Source organism: Tiliqua scincoides, chromosome 4 (genome assembly GCF_035046505.1).
Source record: "Tiliqua scincoides isolate rTilSci1 chromosome 4, rTilSci1.hap2, whole genome shotgun sequence".
NCBI classification, from domain to species: domain Eukaryota; kingdom Metazoa; phylum Chordata; class Lepidosauria; order Squamata; family Scincidae; genus Tiliqua; species Tiliqua scincoides.
The window spans coordinates 188,232,031-188,253,181 of NC_089824.1; the positions used below are offsets into that span (position 1 = coordinate 188,232,031).

General features: G+C 42.6%; 1 protein-coding gene across 3 annotated transcripts in view; it reads left to right on the forward strand.

The window, feature by feature from the left end:
* The first annotated feature begins 32 nt into the window (after nucleotides 1-32).
* Nucleotides 33-21,151, forward strand: part of CEPT1 (choline/ethanolamine phosphotransferase 1) — a 34,313-nt gene continuing 13,194 nt past the window's right edge. Inside the window, exons 1-5 of one of the 3 annotated variants that reach the window (XM_066624984.1) lie at nucleotides 33-137; nucleotides 5,346-5,751; nucleotides 11,532-11,679; nucleotides 17,423-17,564; nucleotides 20,528-20,612. In XM_066624984.1, the coding sequence (XP_066481081.1) occupies nucleotides 5,413-5,751; nucleotides 11,532-11,679; nucleotides 17,423-17,564; nucleotides 20,528-20,612 (714 nt within the window). In that variant the 5' untranslated portion in view covers nucleotides 33-137; nucleotides 5,346-5,412. Of the gene's footprint in view, nucleotides 208-5,345; nucleotides 5,752-11,531; nucleotides 11,680-17,422; nucleotides 17,565-20,527; nucleotides 20,613-21,151 lie in introns of all 3 variants that reach the window. The other 2 variants (XM_066624982.1, XM_066624983.1) reach the window with 2 other exon arrangements.

Below are 21,151 nucleotides of genomic sequence, written 5' to 3' on the forward strand. Positions count from 1 at the left end.
CGCGCGGTCTCGGGTCTCGTCGCTTGCCTTTCTCTCGGTCGCGCGCCCTTCGCTAAGCAACCACAACCCCGGGCCTGGTTTACGGCCGTCGCAAAAGGGACGTGAAAGCGCCGCCTGGGTTGAGGAGGCTGCTTGAGGTAAATGCCGGGTGTTGTCGGCGCGCTTCAGGACGGGGGGGGCGCGCGCTGAGGTCGGCCTTCCCTGGAGGTGGGTCTGCTCCCGGCTGGGCCGGGGGGGCTGCCCGCCTTCGTGAGAGAGAAGCGGGTCGCCTTTCCCGGCTGAGCCTGGTCTCCTGCGTGCGGGGCGGGGGGCAGCTGCCCTCGCCTCCCCCTCCCCCCAGAGGGCTCGTGTGCTGTCAGTCATCGGGCGGCCAGTCAGTCCTGGCAGCGCCCGCGCTGTAACCGAAGCAGCAGGCGACGCTCCAGTGCCGGGCAAGTCCAAGCGACGCCCCGCTCCTCCTACCTGCACGCCAGGCAGAGCTGGTGTGACTGGCCCAGGCCCCAGTGCTGGCAGGCGTGAGGAGCCTGGGCTGCCAGGCCAGAGGGCGAAGGGGTCCACAGGGTCGGTGGCGTAGCTGGAGGGGGGCGGAGCACTCAGCCAGGCAGGGAGGTGGGCGAGCGGCCCCTCCCTTCGGAGCCATTCTCGGTGGGGGGGGGAAACGGAACCGCTCGCCCACCTCCCTGCCAGGCTGAGTGCTCCACCCCCTCCAGCTACGCCACCGCACAGGGCTGGTAGTCCTTGGCATCTCACGCCCCCCAGCCCTTCATACTGCTGCCTGGCCTGGTAGCCCTTTGGACCAGCCACCCTGCAGCACCCTGCACTGCTCTCAGTTGGCAGTCCTTGCTCTCATTCAACCACTTGGAACTCTGAGTGTGCAGCTGCTCTATAAGGGCAGGGTGACCAGGCGTCCTCTTTTCCCAGGACATGTTCTCCTTTTGAGCCTCAAAGAAGAGGCCTGCTGGACCAGGCCAAGGGCCCGTCTAGTCCAGCTTCCTGTATCTCACAGTGGCCCACCAAATGCCCCAGGGAGCACAAAGACAACAGACACAACCTGCATCCTGGTGCCCTCCCCTGCATCTGGCAGTCATGTAGCCTGCCTGCCTCTACCTTTCATGTACCTACGATGACTTGTAACCTGTGATGAACTTTTCCTCCAGAAATCCCCTCTTTAAGGCATCCAGGCATGATGCTGTCACTACTTCCTGTGGCAAGAAGCGTTGTGTCCTGGAAAAGAACTGAAATGTCCTCCTTTTCGCTGTGAGCAGGCGGCGTATGGCCTTCCTTTAATTCATTATTTCTCAAACTATGGGTCAGGACCCACTAGGTGTGTCACGAGCCAATTTCAGGGGCCCCCCATTCATTTCAATTTTGTTTTTAACGTACAGGTGTGTGCGACTTTGTGATCTTCCAGCTTACGCCCAGATCACATAACTGATGACCATGTGTGGTCATGTGGTTGTCAGGGGGTGCACACCCCAACCTTCCTAAAGCTCCGCTCCCCTCTGGAGAGTTGTCTGAGCCTCCCAGAGGCAGTGCATGTCTGTGCGCTTCCTCTGCAAGGCTCAGACTGACAGAAATTGCCTTTCTCACATGATATCCAGTTTCCTCCATGAAACCAGAAGTAACAGACGCAATTTCTCTCAGTCTGAGTGCCACAGAGGCAGCATGCATGTGTGTGCTGCCTCTGGGAAGCTCAGTCAACCCTCCAGAGGGGAGCAGAGCATCCCTTCCCTGTGGAAGGACCAAATTGCGTCAAGCCCCGAATGACGACAGGGATTGCAGTCCTGATCCCTGTCGTTAAGCGGCACATGACTGTATTAGACTTGATGCTATCATGGCATATAACGGCGTTTGGGGAAATGTTAAACATCTGTACTTTGAACAGGCTATTCTGTATATGCTTTTAACAATATAGTCAGTGGTACTTATTCCTAAGTAAGTGCGGGTAGGATTGCAGCCTAAGGGCCCAATCCTATCCAGTTTTCCAGTGCTGGTGCAGTTCTGCCATTGGGGCTTGCACTGCATCCTGTGGTGGAGAAGCAGTCACAGAGACCTCCTCAAGTTAGGGGAACATTTGCTCCCTTACCTTGGAGCTGCATGGTAGCTGCACCGGCACCGGTGCCGGAAAGTTGGATAGGATCGGGTCCTGAGGGCGCAATCCTAACCCCTTATGTTAGTGCTTTCCAGCACTGACATAAGGGCAATGAAGCTCCGAGGTAAAGGAACAAATATTCCCTTACTTTGAGGAGGCCTCTGTGAGTGACATTCAACTGCAGGATGCAACACATGTCTTATTGGTACCACTATGCCAGTGCTGGAAAGCACTGGCATAAGGGGTTAGGATTGCACCCCAAGAATGTTAAAAATTTTCCTGCTTGATGATGTCACTTCTGGTCATGACATCAATTCTGGTGGGTCCTGACAGATTCACATTCTAAAAAGTGGGACCTGGTGCTAAAAGTTTGAGAACCACTATTTTAATTAATAAATTATATGTAATAAATTAAATGTAATATAGTTTTAAATTTAATAAGTAATGTAGTGTTTAAATTGACCACATGAAATCAATATAAGAGTGTTTTTAGAATTTATTTTTGTCACATCCTTCATTTTTCTTGGATGTCCTACATTTTGGAGTGTCTTGTACTCTTTTGCACTTATGACATCTGGTCACCCTGTCTATGGGTCATGGCCCTCCCAGTTTAGTACTCTGTCCTGGGATCCTTTGCTGCTCTTGCCCAAGAATAGTATAGTGGGCTTCTCCCTCTCAAGATCAGATTTAGGAGTTTTTTTCCCCCTCCTTGCTCTTCCCTAGCGTGCTTTCTGTGTTCCCAGGGCCCAGTCCTATCCAACTTTCCAATACTGGTGCAGCCACAGTGCAGCCCCAAGGTAAGGAAACAAGCATTCCCTTACCTTGAGGAGGCCTCTGTGACTGCCTCCCCATTGCAGGGTGGCAGCATATGCCCCAATGGCACGGCTGCACTGGCCCTGGAAAATTGGATAGGATTTGGGCCCCCAGTCACCTGCACTCATACTGGTGTCGTGATGGTTGCTGCACCTGACATTGTGCCAGGTCTTGTGTTGTACTTTTCTTTTGCAATCGTTCAGTTTGTGGCGGCTGTTGTTTTTAGGGAGTGATTTTGATCTGCTCACTTAATAATAAATTAAGCAATAAATTAATCTGCAAGAGTCTGGTAGGCTTTTGTTTTTCTCCTACTGAAGATTCCTCAGGATTGCTATAAAACCTCAACATTTTTAAACTGGGAAATTAAAAAAAAAAAAAAGAAGCCTGGAATATGTGCCAAAATAGTAGTAATTGGATTCACTTAGTATTATCTAAGGGGCTTAAATTTTATGTGTGTGTTATCAATTTATCTTGCCTTGTTTGAATCCATCAGTTTGAATAGCTATCTCGGAAATGACTTCTTATAATGTACTAATTGTCGTTTGCATGCAATACCAGCAAAAAAATAACAAAATAGTGGTGTACATTCCCTGAAGCACAGGCTTCATTTTGGAGAAGTTGGCACCTTCATTCTTATCAAATAACTGATTAAATAGAAGCTAACTATTCTTCTGTTCCATAATTACCTTTGGATAGTTTCTGACTGTTGTTTGGTATCCATGAATTATGTTGAGATTTTTTTGAATGTGCTTGTTGCTGTGACTAGGAGATGCTATGAGTTTTACTCATAACTGTGACAAGAATGGTTTCTAGCAAGTCTTTGTTCAAATGTTTTCCCCACTCCGATTAAGAGAGGAGCACGATAGCCTGGTACAGGCAGTGTGAAAGACTTTGTACTTGCCTTACTTCTTACAAAGAATCAACATCACATTGCTGCGTTCAAGAGCAGCATTTCAAACAACCCCTAGCTAGGTGCTGTCCCTATTCACTAATTCAGTGTATCAGGCCCATATTAACTCATTTCATACTGCAAACTGCAGGCAGGTTTTGGAATTAATAATCCACCATCAGTGTACATGGTGCTTTGCAGAATAAGGTTAAAAAAGATGTCTCTGCCCTGAGTCTAAATTTTTACATCATGGGAAAGACAACAAAGGGAGAGGGGGGATGGGAAGCAGTATGGGTAAGAAGTAATGTGACCAGATGCTATTAGTCTTTGCTTACTTTGGGATTGTGGATTAAAGGGTTTAAAGCAAATGGCTTGGACGGGATTCTGTTGGGCAGTATATTCTTTTGCATTTATAACAGACTTGCTTTTGCACTTGAAACATCTTATAAAAGCACAAATTCAATTTTCAACATCCGGAACATTCTAGATCAGTTTTCTCAACGTTTGTCCCCTGCTGTACCACTTCGCATGGCCCATTTATCAGAAGTACCACCGGAAGTAATTGGTGATGATGTCATCACCAGTTACCTCTGGCCTGGGAAGCCAGATGCAATGTGACAAACAAAAGTAAGAGGCTTAGGGTGGACAGAAGAGCCTTTTCAAGCACATGAAAAGTGCACACTGGAGCTCTGCCGGCCAAGCTGAGCCTCCTACCACTGCTTATTCTTGCTTATACCACGTTGCTTGTCTCGCTGCCAGGCGGCAGGGGTCTGGATATTCTGCGAGTAACGCTGGACATCACCTCAAGTCCCAGCAATGGTATGAGTACCACAGGTTGAGAAACACTGTTCTAGATGCTAAGTAAGGAGCTTAGCATTCTTGAATCAATGCAGAAATTCACTCAAACTTATTTTTTGGCCATGGCAAGACTCGTGTCAATGTAAAGCACTGACATGAACATTAAATCTTAAGAACATATGATACTTCATCATACTTTTTTCATAAATGAATAAAATTATAGCATAGTTATATATACAGTATAGCATAAACACATAAGCATCTAAAAAGGGCATGTTGGCTAATTCTGAAAATTAGTTAGCAAATGTTTAGGATTCATTACTGTCTTTCGTTTTAAGTTGATAATACAAAAATTTTCCTTGAAGTGGATGGAGAATTTCTGTAGCATGCATTTTCAATGGGTTGTAATCCTAGACAGTTTGGATTCCTACTTCCCCTTGAAATTAATTCGGGTTTCAGTTAGTCATAATTAATTTCAGTGGTGCTGAGTCATGACTAGCTTTCTAAGGGTACAACCAATGGAACTGCAAATTAATTTGCTATTCTTGACTCATTTGTTGAAAAAGGAAAGAATTGCAGCAGCTGCAGCTGAAGTTAATTGTTACATGTTCAGTAGTTGGACCCTCATGTTCTGTCCTTATAAATCTCTGCTTGGTGGTTGAGGTAGCTTGAACTTTCAGATAACACACTTCTAATACAACATCACAGTGACTATTAAAGACAATGTTCTTTTTCCTATACTTTATGTTCCAGACAAGCAACGATATCGACATATTTTACAGCAATTCTTTTGGATATAAACTCCAAAGCTAACCAATCCATGAGTGGGAATCGACCTGTGAAGAAACGATGTGGGGAATTGCATTTGGAATCCCCTGTGCGCTATGGTCATGTTTCTTCTGCCGGATGTTCACTAAGCAAGTTGATTCAGTTGCCTACGCCACCTTTGTCAAAGCATCAGCTAAAACGGTTAGAAGAACACAAATATCAGAGTGCTGGACGATCCCTGCTTGAACCACTAATGCAAGGTTATTGGGAATGGTTAGTTAGAAGAGTACCAGCTTGGATTGCCCCTAATCTGATTACAATAGTTGGACTGATAATAAACATCTGTACAACCATAATATTAGTGTTTTACTGTCCCACAGCTACAGAGCAGGTAAGCAAAGATCTCTGTTGGTTTCTTTGGGAATGAAGTTGTACTTCCTTTAATGACTCAGTGGAATCCTATACTTACCATACACCAGCACAGCAGGCTCCCAAGTTTTACAAATGTGCCATCATGCATGTTTTTGGTGACTTGAGAGCAGGCCGCAGTGGTGCAAGGATGTGTGCCGGTCTACTTCTGTTGAATTCCATCCCTGCACCACTTGAACTGGGTAAGTGGGAATTGGCTCTCCCAGGAAGTGGGAGAGGGCGGCAGGAATGAGTCATGGGCAGGGAGGGGGTGTTTGGGGACAGGGTCGAGGAGGCAGATCAGGCCCAGGGGTGGGTGGGACCTGCTGCAGCAGCCTGTACCATGTCCTAACCCCCATTCCTGGCCAAGCAGCCTTACACGGGCTGCTCACATTTGCATCTGTGCATTAACTGGCACAGATCCTAGTAGCTCTATGAGGTGGCTGAGGTGTTACTCAGGGTAAGGGGGAAAGTATAACCTTGGGGGGGAGGGCGGAGCAGGGGGTGGAACTGGTTCAGAAGTGGGATGGAATCAGTGGAGGAGGTTCCTGCCATATCTTATCCTGGAACCAGAAGCCTGGACCTGGAAGCCCTCCATGAGGCTCATTGGACTTGTGCCAGCTAAATAGCTGGCACAGATCCAGGTAGCTCCATGAGGCAAGCTGCGGAAGGGGAGAAATATCCCCTTATTGTCAAGGAGACCTCCGGCCTCCTTCTTACCTGCTCTGGATACAGTGGAGGTCATGTGGCCAGGAAGGTTAGGATTGGGCTGTCCATTCCCTGTGAGTGAAACTTGTTTCTGTTGAGATACTAGCTTTTCTTCCTGTGCTCGCATAGTGCTTACTGGCTATTAAGTGGGATTTCTGGTTGCAAACTCACATGTGAAAGAGGCATTAATGCTGAAGATATGTCGCTTAGCTAGCACTTTAAAAATTATTTTTAAGAACTGGAAAGGTAATTAGATATTCATCTCCCTTGCCCTCAGGGTTCAAACTTCCCTATTATAGAAACCTGTTTGAGAATAGGAATTCCACAACTTAACAAAGTAGTTTGTTCAGTAGGTTAGCTGACAGTATTCCAAATACAGGCACACTCCGCTTAACAACCATTCACTTAACAACAGACCATGTATATGATGGTGGTCAAAGCGCAATCAAAATGCTCTTAATGAGGCAATTGTGTCTCCCATAGCCTGCAGCAGAGTGTCAGTTTACACAACAGAGAGGCTCTTAATGCAAAGAAGAGGCAATCTATCTCCAGTAGCCTGTGCAGCCACCTAGTGTCTGGCAGGGAGTGTCTGTTTACACAACAAAGGCAATAGATTGGACTGAATGTTGACTTAATAACCTAATCGTGTAACAACAGGGATAGGAGAATGTATCCCTGTCATTAAGTGGTGCACACCTGTATTTAATCTAAATTTGCTTCCATGTACTTTATAATCTTGTCAGTGAATGATATATTATTTTTTTCCTTTCTGATTCTTTTTCAAGTGTGTTTTTCCCACACCCTCTACTGTTTGAGGTTTCGAAAAATGAATATTGTTTGGCATGTAAAGAGCCACCTTCTATTTAAAATATGTCAGTAATAAACTTGTTCTTTGAAGTGGATGGAGAATTTCTATAGCACTTAACTTCTAGTTCCATTCAAAATAATTTGCTGTTTTTCCAGACATTTGATTGTCATACATCAAGTAAATAACTAGAGCAGTATTAGTCGAAACACCTTCTTCAAGACTGAGTAAGGAACATTTTGCTAACTTTTTGTTGTCCTGATTAAATAGTTGATTCCTGTTAATTTTGTTGTTTAGCGATGCTGCAGCTTCATCTGTCCTCTGTATCTTGTGCTTTTGCCTTTTTCCCTCAATTATTCTTTTTTGTTTTTCTGCTAACTCTAACTCATCAATTTATTGGTTTCACTTTGAATTTGTAATATATTCTTTTAACATGTTGGCAATCTTTCCTACTCTTGTATCCTTTTGTGTATTTGATGAATGCACTGTCCATTCCTTCTCCCTAGTACTTTAATGATAATACAGCACAGCAGTATCTTGTGTATGACTCTGCTTGATACTATTTTATATTTATATCTATTCATTACTACGCTTAAGTTTTTTTGTTATCTGTCTATATTAGTATTTCTCATTTGTCTTTCACTGTACCACTTTACATGGTCCACCTGTTTGAAGTACCACCAGAAATAACTGGTGATGACATCATCACTAGTTACTTCTGGGTTGAGACGCACGTCACAAGTAAGAGACTCAGGACAGATAGGATGGCTTTTTGGGTTTGGAAAAGCATGCTTTGGAGCTCTACCCCCTGAGCCAAGCCTCCTACCGCTGTTTGTGTCACATTTCTGGTCTCACTGCTGGGTGCCTGGTCTTGTTACAAGTACCACCAGACAGCACCTTAAGTACAGCTAGAGGTACCTGTACCACTGATTGAGAAACACTGTTCTATATAACTGGATACACTGTAGTTCCAATTGTTTCTAATTCCAGGTAGTTGCAATATCTGAAATGCTAGCGACCTTAATGTTTGCATGACTGATAGTGTTGACTATGTATGGTGGAACTTAAATGATTGAAATTCACAATAATATCTTCTTAAACTAGCCCTTATTATGTCAAATTCTGCTGTTATTAGCAGTTGTGGTCTTTGGCTTCTTATCACAGTCTAGGATGAGAGATGTATTTTGTAACAGTCTTGCAAAAAATAAAAATAACAAAATGCAGCATCAGAAGGCTAGGAGGTAAAAAATTTTTAAATCTTGCATTTGTCTGACATATTTAAAACACTTCTTGGAAATCAATTTATGTCAAATTGCTCAGAAAAGTGTTGCATGAAGGTGGGGAGCAGCAACAGTTTTCTTGTCCAAACTCATTTCACAAGTATAAATACATAGTTCTGTGCGATGTTCTAAATTGTATGCAGATGACTATCTTTTCTGCTATGGACTATTCTAGGTATTCCCCTGTAGCACAAGTATGTAATAGAGTACTTAGCAAACATCAGTATGACCAGTAACCATGAGAGGAGCAAGTTGACATATCTTGAGTTACAGTTAAAATGCTGCCTCGGCTCTTTTGTATAACTATCTGTATACACCCACTCCTCAGGCTTGTTTCTGTGTGCAGGATGTATAAGACACAGAAAGAGGATTTTGTTAGGATTTTAAGACGTTTGCATTAATCAGGCACAAATAAATAGGATAGCAGCCATGAAGTTGTATTTGGGGATGACATCTTAGGGAAGAGTGTCCCGGAATGCACGAGTAGTGAAACACATTCAATTTTGCATTAAAGAATCTTACCTGTAGAAGAAGGAGCAGAAAAACTACAAGGCAAGAGCTAATTTCTTTACACTTCTTGCTGAGTATCAGGAAGACCTACTTGCTAATTTCAAATCATACTGAATTGTACGTATTTCCTTAGCACTGGTGAGTTAAGGGGAAAGCTAGATAAGGAGTGCCAAATTTCTCTTGAAAATTCTGAGTAGGTATTTATTCATTCTGCTAGTTTAATTTAGTTTGGAGATTTCTTTCCCATCTTTTGGCTTGGGAGGTCCCCCAGTTGGCTTGTATTTACATACTTATGTATGCTAGTTTCAAGTGGAGGCTTTGCTGATCATACAGGTAACAGTACCAATCTAGATGAAGATTTCTCCTTCATACAAGTGCAACCATGCTTACTTGGGCTTATAAGTGTTGCTGTAGGCTCTGTATCCTGCTGTAGGCTCTAACCAGCTAATTAAAGATGCAAAACAAAGAGAAACAGGAAGCATTGCTAGGTTTTTAATGTACTGATATGTTGTTTTAGCTTAAATTGTTTTTCCTTCCTATTATGTACTTTATGATTCTATATTTAAAAATACTGTGCAATGCTTTCACAAAGGATTGTGATTGCATGTCACCTGAAGAAATTATTAGATTTATAGCTATCAAGATACGTGTCCAGCTTCATCAAGTTTATCTCTCTTTCTTATTGCATAATATTGCTTCTGTAGTTTGGTCTTGCACCTGTTATGGTTTGCTTGGTATGACAGATGGGCTGTTGCCATATATAAAAAGGGTATATACTGTATGTGTTTGTCATAAACTAGAAAACTGGGACCAGTTTCTCTACAGAACATCAAATTGTTCTCTTATTCATATTTATGGAAAAATTCCACCTTTTCATTATAATCCTCTTAAAAACATCTTTATAGGTAGCTATAAAATATTTTAAGAATGGGTTGTGATTTATGACGAAGACTGTGAGGAATCAAATACAAGGATCCAATATTTCCATAAAATTGACAGTATTAGAGATGTTATGAAATACTAAGGTTACAATCCTATACACGTGTAATTCGGAGTAAGTTCCATTGAATTTAATTGAACTTGCTTCTGAGTAGACATGCCTAGGATTGAGCTGTTAGATTTGTTTGAGACTTGACCAAATGCTGGCTTTGAAGACTGTCTCCTTTCTCCCCCCCCCCCCAAAAAAACAACAACCTTTCCTTTTTATATATTTAGATTGCTCAGATAGTTTATTTGTTATGCTTGGAACCATAATGTCCACTTCTATCACAGTTATGCACTGTGTTAAAGGATTGTTATTACATGTAAAGTTTTATAAACCCCTTCCCTGCCCCACTTCCTGTTTCTGAAGTATTACTTACCAGCATTAGAATCTGATATGCCACAGAATAGACACTCTACTAAATAGTTACTAGTTAAATGATAGAATAGAGAATCCAGAGACCAAGTATTTAGTGGGGATTTTATCATGTGGTTGTCAAAATTAAGACTTCTCAGGAGCATGGCAATTTAACACTGTGCTAGATTTTTAAAAATGCTATTGCAGGAACTGTGCAAAGGGGAAATTTCCAAATAATAATGTAGCATCCCAGTCTTGACGGTTCATTATGGTTGCAATCCTGTGCAAACTCACTTGCACATGAAAACAGCAGGACTAACAGCCCAATCTTAAACTTCCCGATGCTGATGTATCCTGTGGAAGCTGCCAGAGGTCTTCTCAGGGAAAGTGGACATTTGTCCTCTTACCCCGAGTAAAGCCCCAGCCTTCGCAATGGAGCTTCTTGAGACTATGCCATGTAAATCACTGGCGCAGACTTGAGAAGGTTCACGTCAGGCTTCCAAGCCTGACACAGAGGATAGGATATGGTGGAGGAGGCCACCGCCTGTTCCCACCCCTCTCCTGGGCTGATCTCTCATTCTGTTCCACCCTCTTCCTCCCAGGAATGCCTTCCCCATATCCTCCTGCCACGCCCCTACAGGCACTTACCTTCTCTCCTCTGGCAGCTGGGGCTCCAGCAGCAGCAGCAATGGTGCAGCACAGGTCTCCCAGCTGGCACCACTTATTCTGAGGGTGACACCCAGAGCCTGCGGTACAAGCGTACTACTGGCGTAGAGGCCAATAGGATTGGGCCCTTAATTACATGGAACATTCTTAAGATTGGCGATTTACAAAACAAGCTTTTGTAGTTTGTTTAACCTTGATTTGATATATTTGCTTCATTGATGTGTGCAGATACACACAGACACTAGATAACAAATACCCTCACTTATCGGTATCTTTTACAGATAATGAAGAATAACAGAGGGCTTGTAGTTTATGAGAATGTGTCTGGTTTTACATTGTATTTCTTGTTTTGTAAGCCACTTTGTTCTCCCCTCCTTTTTGGGGAGGGGAAAGGTTGGTAGAAATTGACTAAATTTCATTATAGTTCATATGTGTGCTCTTGCTTTCTCTCTTAGGCACCTCCTTGGGCATATATTGCATGTGCTTGTGGGCTTTTCATATACCAGTCTTTGGATGCCATAGATGGAAAGCAAGCAAGAAGAACCAATAGTAGTAGCCCTTTGGGTGAACTTTTTGACCATGGATGTGATTCGCTGTCCACAGGTATTGCATTATATATTACAAAGAGATAATGGTGGGGGAGTCATTTACAGTGTGGAGGATATTATGAATATTAAACTGGAAAGCAAAATGACAAGCCCTTTGGTGCTGTAGCAGAATGAAAAATCTTACACTGTAATTACACACTCAAAGCTTTGGTAGAATGTTTTATACAGAATCAAAATTTGATTAATATTCATATTTAAAATGTCATTTAAGTGGATTTTTATAACATGGAATACTTGGCACGCGCATTCTAGTGTTTAGATTTAGAATCTATCTCAGAATTGTTGAGCTGTGACACAGTCCTTTAAAGTAGAATTGATCCAAAATGATTGGTTTAGGTTCATTTTCACTTTTGTTTGTGTTGAAAAACATCACAATTTCTCAGAGTACTTTTAACTGTCCCATTGAAATTTCATCTCCTTCTCATAGGTGCCCTAGACCAGGGGGCAGCAACCTTAAACACTCAAAGAGCCATTTGGACCCATTTTCTGGAGGGAAAAAAACCTCAGGAGCCACAAAACCCTTTTGACACCTAAAATGAAGAAAACACTGCATATATAGTTGCTTTTTTTTTACCTTTATGCTCTTATAGGCCCCATTTTTATAATGTAGCCCCCTCTTGTAGCTTTTAGTTAGTTTTGTCATACATTCTTGTTCTGTGTTTCCAGACGCCTGGTCCTCTATGGTGTTTTGCCTGATTCCAAGGCCATTCTCTGCCTGGAGAATTATGCCCACTTTAAGCAAATTAGCTCCCCTTCTTTCCCCCAACAAATGACCCTGGTTCTGCCCTGCACTCCTGCTGGACCCCACCTCCAGGGTAGCTTGACTGTTCAACCTGCCGAGGTCCTCTCTCCTGCCTCCCGCCACTACAGCAGACTCTTGGTCCTCAGCAGGTCTTGGGCACAGCAGTCACACACCAAACTCCAGTGTCTCCAGCAGTCCCTTAGTCACAAGTCAGTCAGAGTATCCAGGGCAGAGTCCAAAGTCAATAAGCCTAGTCACAGTCCAAGGTCAGATTCCAAAGTAAGTCAGTCAAATTAATCAGAGTATCCAAGTCAGTCTCCTCTCCAACCTGCACTCCTTCTCCAACCCACACCCCCCTTCCTGCTTCAGGTGCTACTTATATCCCTGAGGGCCCTATTGCCTTCAAATGGCTGCAGCTGAGCAGCACACTCTACTGGGTGCCCAGGCCTTACCCTTAAATGGGCTACTGGTGACACCACTTCTACCTCCTCACCAGATCTTCCAGGATTCCAATACATATGGTGGTTATGACATCTGCTTATCTTACATGGATACTAAAGAACTCCCCCCACCTTCCAGAGGCACCCTGCTGGAAGGAAAAAAGGACACAGACTCCAGAGGTGGGGAAGAGAAGAAGCCGGAGCGGGGAGGGGGGGCAGCCACAGGCCAGCTTCTACCCTGCCTGCCTGCCCTCCCTCTCTCAGGCTGCAACCCTCTCCATACTATCCTGGGAGTAAGCCCCATTGACTACAATGGGACTTCTGAGCAGACAGGTTGGTTGGCGCTTTCAGGCTGCAGTCCTCTCCACACTTTCCTGGGAGTAAGCCCCATTGACTACAGTGGGACTTCTGAGCAGACAAGTTGGTTGGAGCTCTCAGGTTGCAGCCCTCTCCACACTTTCCTGGGAGGAAGCCTCACTGACTACTTGTGAGTAGACCTGCATAGGAGAGGGCTGAGGCTGCAGCCCTCCACACCTTCCTGGGAGGAATCCCCACTGACTACATCGGGGCTTACTTGTGAGTAGACCTGCACAGGAGGGGACTGAGGCTACAGCCCTCCACACCTTCCTGGGAGTAGCCCAGGGACTACATCGGGGCTTGCTCTCGAACAGACCTGCGCAGGCTCCCACTCACCCATCCTTACGCTTGTCCTTGAGCAGGCTGCTCAAGGCACCCTTTCCTGGGAGTAAGCTTCATCCCCTGTAATGGGGCTTACAACTGAGTAGACACACAGGATATCTCAGCCGTGGAGGAAAAGCCTCTCCTTGTACTGAGTGGGGACCTGCTCAGGGAAAGGCAGGCTGCAAGGGCTTGCAATGGCTGAGGAGGAGGGCGTCCTGCTGGAGAGTTGGGGAAGGGAAAAACAGGGAGCTTAAGCCTGCAGAGCGGGCAAAATTGAAAAGGGAAACCAATGTGGGGCAGGTGGGGGTGAAGGGAGAGAAGAGCAGTGAGCTCAGGGGGCGGAGGGAAGCAGCCTGACCTCCCAACACAGGTGCCTCCTGTTACCCCGTTTGCCACTTTCACCGGGAGGAGCCGCAGCAGACAGCTGAAAGCCGCATGCGGCTCTAGAGCCGCAGGTTGCCGACCCCTGCCCTAGACACTACTGGAGGGTAGTGGTCAGAAGCTCCAGCACTGCATAGCTCCAGGACCTTCCCCAAGCTGTGCCCTATGGGCTAGCGCAAGAACTGCAGTTTATAGAGCCTTAAAAACCAGCTTTTTAGGGTGGGTTGTACAACCTAGGGCGCAATCCTAACCCCTTATGTCAGTGCTTTCCAGCAGTGGCATAGCAGTGCCAATGGGGCATGTGCTGCTTCCTGCAGTTGGGTGTCACTCACAGAGGCCTCCTCAAAGCAAGGGAATGTTTGTTCCCTTACCTCAGAGCTGCATTGCCCTTATGTAAGTGATGGAAAGCACAGACATAAGGGGTTAGGAGTGCGCCCTTAGTCTGATCTGTGATTAGTACCCAGGATCTGAATGCAAAACATGCAAATGCTTTCAATTTTTATATGATTCAGCTGTTTGACAAAAGGATCTCTCTCAAACACTCAGATTTTAACATTAAAAAGTTAGACTCGGCTCTACTCTAAACCAGGCATTAAGTACAAAATAAAAGTTACTAAGAGCAAAAGATTAGTAAATGTAGGATAGGACTAAATGATCTCTTATTCAAACAGCACTAAACATTTCCCTACTAAGTAAAATAAAAGTAAAATATACTGAAAAATCTTTCCATAAATGTAATCTGTACTTAGAATCATCCAGTTGAAAATTTAGAACTACACCTTGGTTTGAAGTTGCATATGTGTTTAGGTCCCTGTCCAACACACAGATTTCTCTGCAGTTAGAATGATGCAAAGGATACAAAGAACAGGGCCAAAGGGTTCCAAATACTTGCAGGGCAATCCTATTCATTCCTACTTGGAAGTAAGCCGCATTGGGTTCAGTTGGATTTACTCCATGCAAGGTTGTGCTTGCATGATCATGTCCATGGCAGTGGCGACTTCTCTTTTCAAAGAACTCCAGCGGGGTTGTTCTGGCTCATCTTCCACCCCCACACCACACATTGCTGGTTTAATACCTATCTCTCACCTGGGTCAGTTACTCTTGTAGATCTCTTAGCTCCTGTGAGGCCAGATGCCCATGTTGGACAATGGCGCTCCTAGCGTGCAGGATGTGCACCCAAACCTCTGCCCAAGAAAGAGCATGAACACCCCATGGGGCACTCATTATTATACTTCTTATGCTAATAGTGCTGAGGTGACTTCATACTTATTTAAACTGTCCAATCAGAAACTTTTGAGGACAGAACCTTCACGGAGTGGGTCTGGTTGCTAGCCCTCCTAGTTCTTACCCCTCCCAATTGGAGATCCACAGCTGCACTTCATCAGCTTGATAAGGCGCCTTTCTGTCTGCAGAGGTGCTAACATTCGAATGGGTTGTAATTCTTGTTGTCTGTCCTTTCTGGCCAGCAGAGGAGAGACAACAATCTTTTTGTTTTGTTTACTCACATTCTTGCAGCTAGGAACTGCTAGCCACTTCTCTGTTACTGACTTATTTGGTTCAGACTTCACATGCTAACCAAGGCCTAACGTACATATCCATGACACTGAGGTTTTACCTTGTAAACTGTTCCTTATCTGCTGGAGTGTTTGGGCTTTTTTGTCCCTAATTTCAGTGTTTGTTTTTGTTCCACAGCAGTGTTTCAAGAGTATTTTCTTAAAATCTTTTTTGTTCTTGTGCACATTCAGAATATTATTTTAAAGATTTTCCTTTATATTAGCGTGAAATTGTTTAAACCAGTTTCTTAAAGCTACTTAAAATTTGGTCCTGTCAATTTCACCAATCCTTTGGTCCTGTCAATTTCACCTAATCCTTTCTATAGGATTAGGAGAAGTAGAGTGGAACTGGAAACATGAAAGGAACATGTTTTTTTAATAGAAGCCAAGATTCCACTCTTCTTCATTTATAGTATGATAATTGTAATAATATCAGTGTAGCGCCACAGTAGCAAGCTTTGTTTGCTGTAGCAAAGTGATTGAAATAAAACTATAGCAAAGCTATAGGAATACCCAATAAATATGAAATATTAATAAATTATAGTAGTTTGTTTTGGACTTGGTTTACATTTTATGTTCATCTTTAAAATGATATGAAGTTCTAAACTCACTCCCATGACAGCTATGTAACAGTGTGAACTCTGCTAAAACAGAAAACCTGGCAATCCTACTGAGTTTTATTTGGTTGTTGATGTTTGTTTCCTGTAATACATTATGCATATATCTTACACTACAGTATGCATTCATTCTGAATCTTGACATACTTACCAGCATGCATCAAAAATGCAGAGCAGTAAGTGAGAGCACCAATTTCATACAGTATGCTGTTGAATAGTTTTTTTAAGTTTTATTTTAAACCATCAAAAATTAACAAATACAAACTCAGAAAATTAGAAGTAGAAATAAAAATGAAAGCAGATATTAAAAGCTGTGTGCCAAGTGTGGAGTTCTAAACATTTCTTTGTTCTTCTGCAAAGTCGTATAACTTACTAGCTATCATATATTAAGTAATCTGTTGGTTATTTCTAAGATACATTTTCAACAAAAACAAAAAAATTATCATTATATCAATTACCTACTAATTGAGGGCCCAATCCTATTCAGTTTTCCAGTGTCGGTGTTGTTGTGCCTAGAAGGGGTATGCACTTCTTCCTATGTTGAGAGGCACTCACAGAGGCCTCCTCAAGGCATGGGAACATTTACCTTGAGGCTGCATTGCGGCTCCGCCGTTTCTGGAAAGTTGGATAGGATTGGGCCCTGAATCCGTAATTCACTAGACCCATTTTTTCCTTCATATGCAAGAAGTCCATGAATGGTTTCCAGTTGTACATAAAAGTCTTTACTGACTTGTCTTTAAGAAAAATAGTAAGTTTGTGCATTTCAGCTAAGTCTAATATCTTTACCCAACTGAAGGTATCTCTGGAACCTTCCAATATTCTTGCCAATATTCAACGCTGACTGTTCATTAGAAGGACAGGTGCTGAAGCTGAAGCTTAAATACTTTGGTCATCTAATGAGAAGGGAGGACTCTTTAGGAAAGACCCTGTTGCTGGGAAAAATTGAAGGCAAAAGGAGAAGGGGACGGCAGAGGATGAGATGGTTAGATAGTGTCACGGAGGCAATGAACATGAATTTGGACAAACTCTTGGAGTTAGTGTTAGACAGGGGGCCTGGTGTGCTGTGGTCCATGGGGTCACAAAGTCGGACACTGCTTAATGACTGAACAACAACATTCTTGTCGCAGTTGTCATATATAAAAATATAGTTTCAAATCCTTTCTGAATCCAATCATTGAATATTCCCAACAGAAAAGCTCCTGGTTTCATTTGCAGATTTGCCTTAAGTGTGCTGTTGAATAGTCATAATGAACTAATGAACACTAATCCATATTTCTGTCTTGAAACCTGTCATCTGCTTAACTTACTTGATTTTTGTCTGCAGTTTTCGTGGTCTTAGGAACGTGTATTGCTGTACAGCTGGGGTCAAATCCTGACTGGATGTTCTTTTGCTGTTTTGCGGGGACGTTTATGTTTTACTGCGCCCACTGGCAGACATATGTCTCTGGAACATTGCGCTTTGGAATGTAAGTAAATCTGCTAAGAGTGAAACCTAATATTTTCACACATTGCATTGCTAAGTCTTTATGTCAGTAGAACATATTCACACATTTATAAGCGATGCCGTGGATTGTATATTGAAACAATATTGTAGCCAAAATTAAAGTAGTACTGAATAACTTGGGGCCCAATCCTATCCAATTTTCCAGTGCCTGTGCAGCTGTGCCAGTGGGGCATGCACTGCATCCTTTTGTGGGGAGGCAGTCACAGAGGCCTCCTCAGGGTATGGGAACACTTGTTCCCTTACCTCAGCACTGCATTGCGGTTGCACCGGTACTGGAAAGTTGGATAGGATTGGGCCCTCGATCTCTCATTCTAGAAGCAGTGATAAAACGAGACACATTTTGATCATTGGAAGTAATCTGGTTTTAAACCATATTGTTCAGAAATTGCAGGTAGTCTATAATGCAGCCATCAGGGTATTGACTGGTATTGGGGTCTTGATTATGTTGCATCCCCGTTCTGCCATCTTCATTGGCTGACTGTATGTGTTTGGGGACATCACAGAGTGCTAGTGATGACCTTAGAAGCCCTTAAAGGTTTGGAATCTAAATACTAGAAGGACCAAGTATGAATATGAATCTGCCTGTCCCATGCGGTCATCAAGGGAGGCACTGTTGCAGGTGCTGTCATTGGAGGTACAGTTGGCAGTAACCAACTAACCGCCCAATCCTATCCATACTTACCTGGGAGCAAGTCCCATAGAGTACAATGTGACTTACTTCTGAGGAGGCATGCATAGGATTGGGCTATAAGCGAGCTGTGTAAATTCTTGTTTTAGTAACGGAGGTGTGGGGTTTTGTATTGGCTCTTGATTGTTGTTTTTGCAGTTCTGACTTTCTTGTTTTGTTTAGTAACTTTAATTGCTGTATGATTTATTTTGCATTGATATATTTTGTAAGCTGCCTTGGACTTTCCATTTTGTTAAAAACAATATTCATATCTTTTTCTAAATAAAATAAGCTATCAATATACCTGGAAAAGCCATTCCCTGAATACATCATGCGCAGAGTGAGCTGTTTTGCGCTTGCACAACAGCTATGTGTCCTGTCCTAAGCATTTCCTTGCTTTTGTAGAAAAATCCTTGAATTGGTCCCTTTAAAAAATGTGATGCAGTGATAATTGTATAAATTCTAATGTAACAAATTTAAATAAAGTACGATAAATGCAACTATTCTAAAAAGTTTCCACAATTTTGGCCGTTGTGTACATACCCATCTCAAATATATGTTCAATATGACATCATCCCTCAGTTGACCCCTTGTAACTTCTGCCTCTACTACACAGTCACAAATGCCAGGATCACTTGTTGCATTCCTACAAGATAAAAAGACAGTTGGATTCAGAGGTTTTTAGATTTTAAGAGTGCCAGAATAGCGGCATAAAAATGTTTTAAATTAAATTTTTAAAACACTGGATTCCTTAGATCAGGGGTTCTTAACATTTTAATGATTACAGACCCCCCCCATGAATTGCCCAGTATGTTCCCATGTACCCTTTGCCATACTAGTAAAATCATTACCACCAATTTTATTAGATACCAGTATGACTTCAAAATATGTCAGTAGCTTGGTTTTGCTTAACATATGGGTAACTAGGAACAAAACATCTCAATCCGTATTGTTAATGGTGATAGTCCACAAAAATTGTTTAATTGTTCAAAGATTGAGCCACATACGTCATTAGGTACCCATATCCCTAAGCCTTGGGGGTATGGATACCTCCATTTAAGAATCCTTGCCTCGTAAGGTGATGGGAAAGGGTCTGACATCTAATTTTCTAACAGGATCAGTTAAAAAAAAAAAGGTATTAATTAGCCTATTGTGAAAACAGATTCTTGGGGTGAGCAGTTCTAATTATGCATTAATTGTGTCTGAAAAATTGGCTGAAGAAAGTGCATCTGATTTAGAAAACTTGTTTTTGCAGCTTTTTTCAAAGCTGTGGCTTACCCAGAGGTATATACAAGTTCAAGTCATAAATTATAAACGTGATTTTTTTTTAAACTGGTAACAAACAGGCAAAATTAAAATATTGCTGTTTTAAATTCAGGTTCAAGATGCATCAAACTTGAGCATTAGAGTCTATTCTGGTTATTAGTTTATGTAATCATGAGGGAGCATTTTTCAGGTTCTATATTAATTTGATGCAGAATCTAAAATTATTCTGTTTATTTGACATAATTTAATATAGCTATAGCTATTGATTCTTTATTATCTGCCTATTATTTTAATAGTCTATGTAATGCAATTTTAGTACTGCTGCTATAAATTATGTTCAGGTATGCCTCTGTATCCGCGAGGTTTCTGTTCCAGAACCCCCCATGGTTAAATGAAACCATGGATACCAGGGAATGCCCCCACCTTTCAAAGGCTCCCCTCGCCTCCGGATAGTACTCTGAGCCCAGCAGAGGCCACCCATCTACAGCCTCTGCTGGGCTCAGACTGAGCCATAGAAAGAAAAAAAATTCCATCTGGTTTGATGAAAAACAATTTTGTGATGGTTTTTCATTCTAAAGCTCAGTCTGAACCCAGCAGAGGTTGTGGACAGATGTGCACAGCCTCTGCTGGGTTCAAAGAACTCTCCAGAAGCAACAGGATCAGAGCCATACGTAAACCTTCCATTTGGATTTGTGTGAGATGTTTAGTAAGCCTTATGTATTGCTTTTTAGAATATTTTTCCAAATTTTTTGATACTGATTCAGAGTCATTAACACTCAGTGGGAGCTTTTCTATTAGTGAATGTGGTTTGCATCCATTATCTCTGCTGTTTGTTCTTCTCTAAGAACATAAGTGTAGCTGGCCGTAAAATGTTCAGTTTTCCTTTTCAGTCCATATCCTTTTAAAAAAGTAAAAATCTGTTTTCATGGAGCTGCTAAGCTGAAGAAACTTTCGGTAAAGTGTTCTTAAATGTTTCTTTCCCTTGTGCATAGATTTGATGTTACAGAGTCTGAGATCAGTATTATTATAATACACCTTCTCACAGGAACTCTGGGACCTGGGTTCTGGAATGACACGGTAACTGATGCAAATCTTATCCATTGAAAAATGGCATGAATTCTGTAGGCAGCCTTTTTGTCATGCACAGCGTAACAGAAAAAACAATCATTTTCCTAGCAAAATTGGACCAATATGAAAGGCAATGGTAATGTCTAAATAGGAAATTCCAAATCAGAGTGAATTCTTAAGTCTTCTTTCCCCCTTGTTCACAGTCGACTCTAAATAGTTATGATTTGAAACTCTGGTGTTTTTCTTCCCTATTGGCTACTGTAAAACATGTGGAACTGACTTCACGCCTTTGAAGAGAAGAATGCCAGAGTGGTGGAAGCATCTGTTTGTGTAAGGTCTGGATTAATTTTGTTGGAACCTCCTTTGGAATATTTCCTTCCTCTTTTGCTAGAAACCTTTCCACCAGAAAAAAAGAATTGTTTAGAGTATGAATTAACTTGAGATATTGATGTTAGAATAATGCTTTTAGTTATTGCATAGAATTGCTTGTCCTCAACCTTAGGAAAGATCCAATAGGGCTCTTTCCTAAGAAGCCATGTAATAGTGAT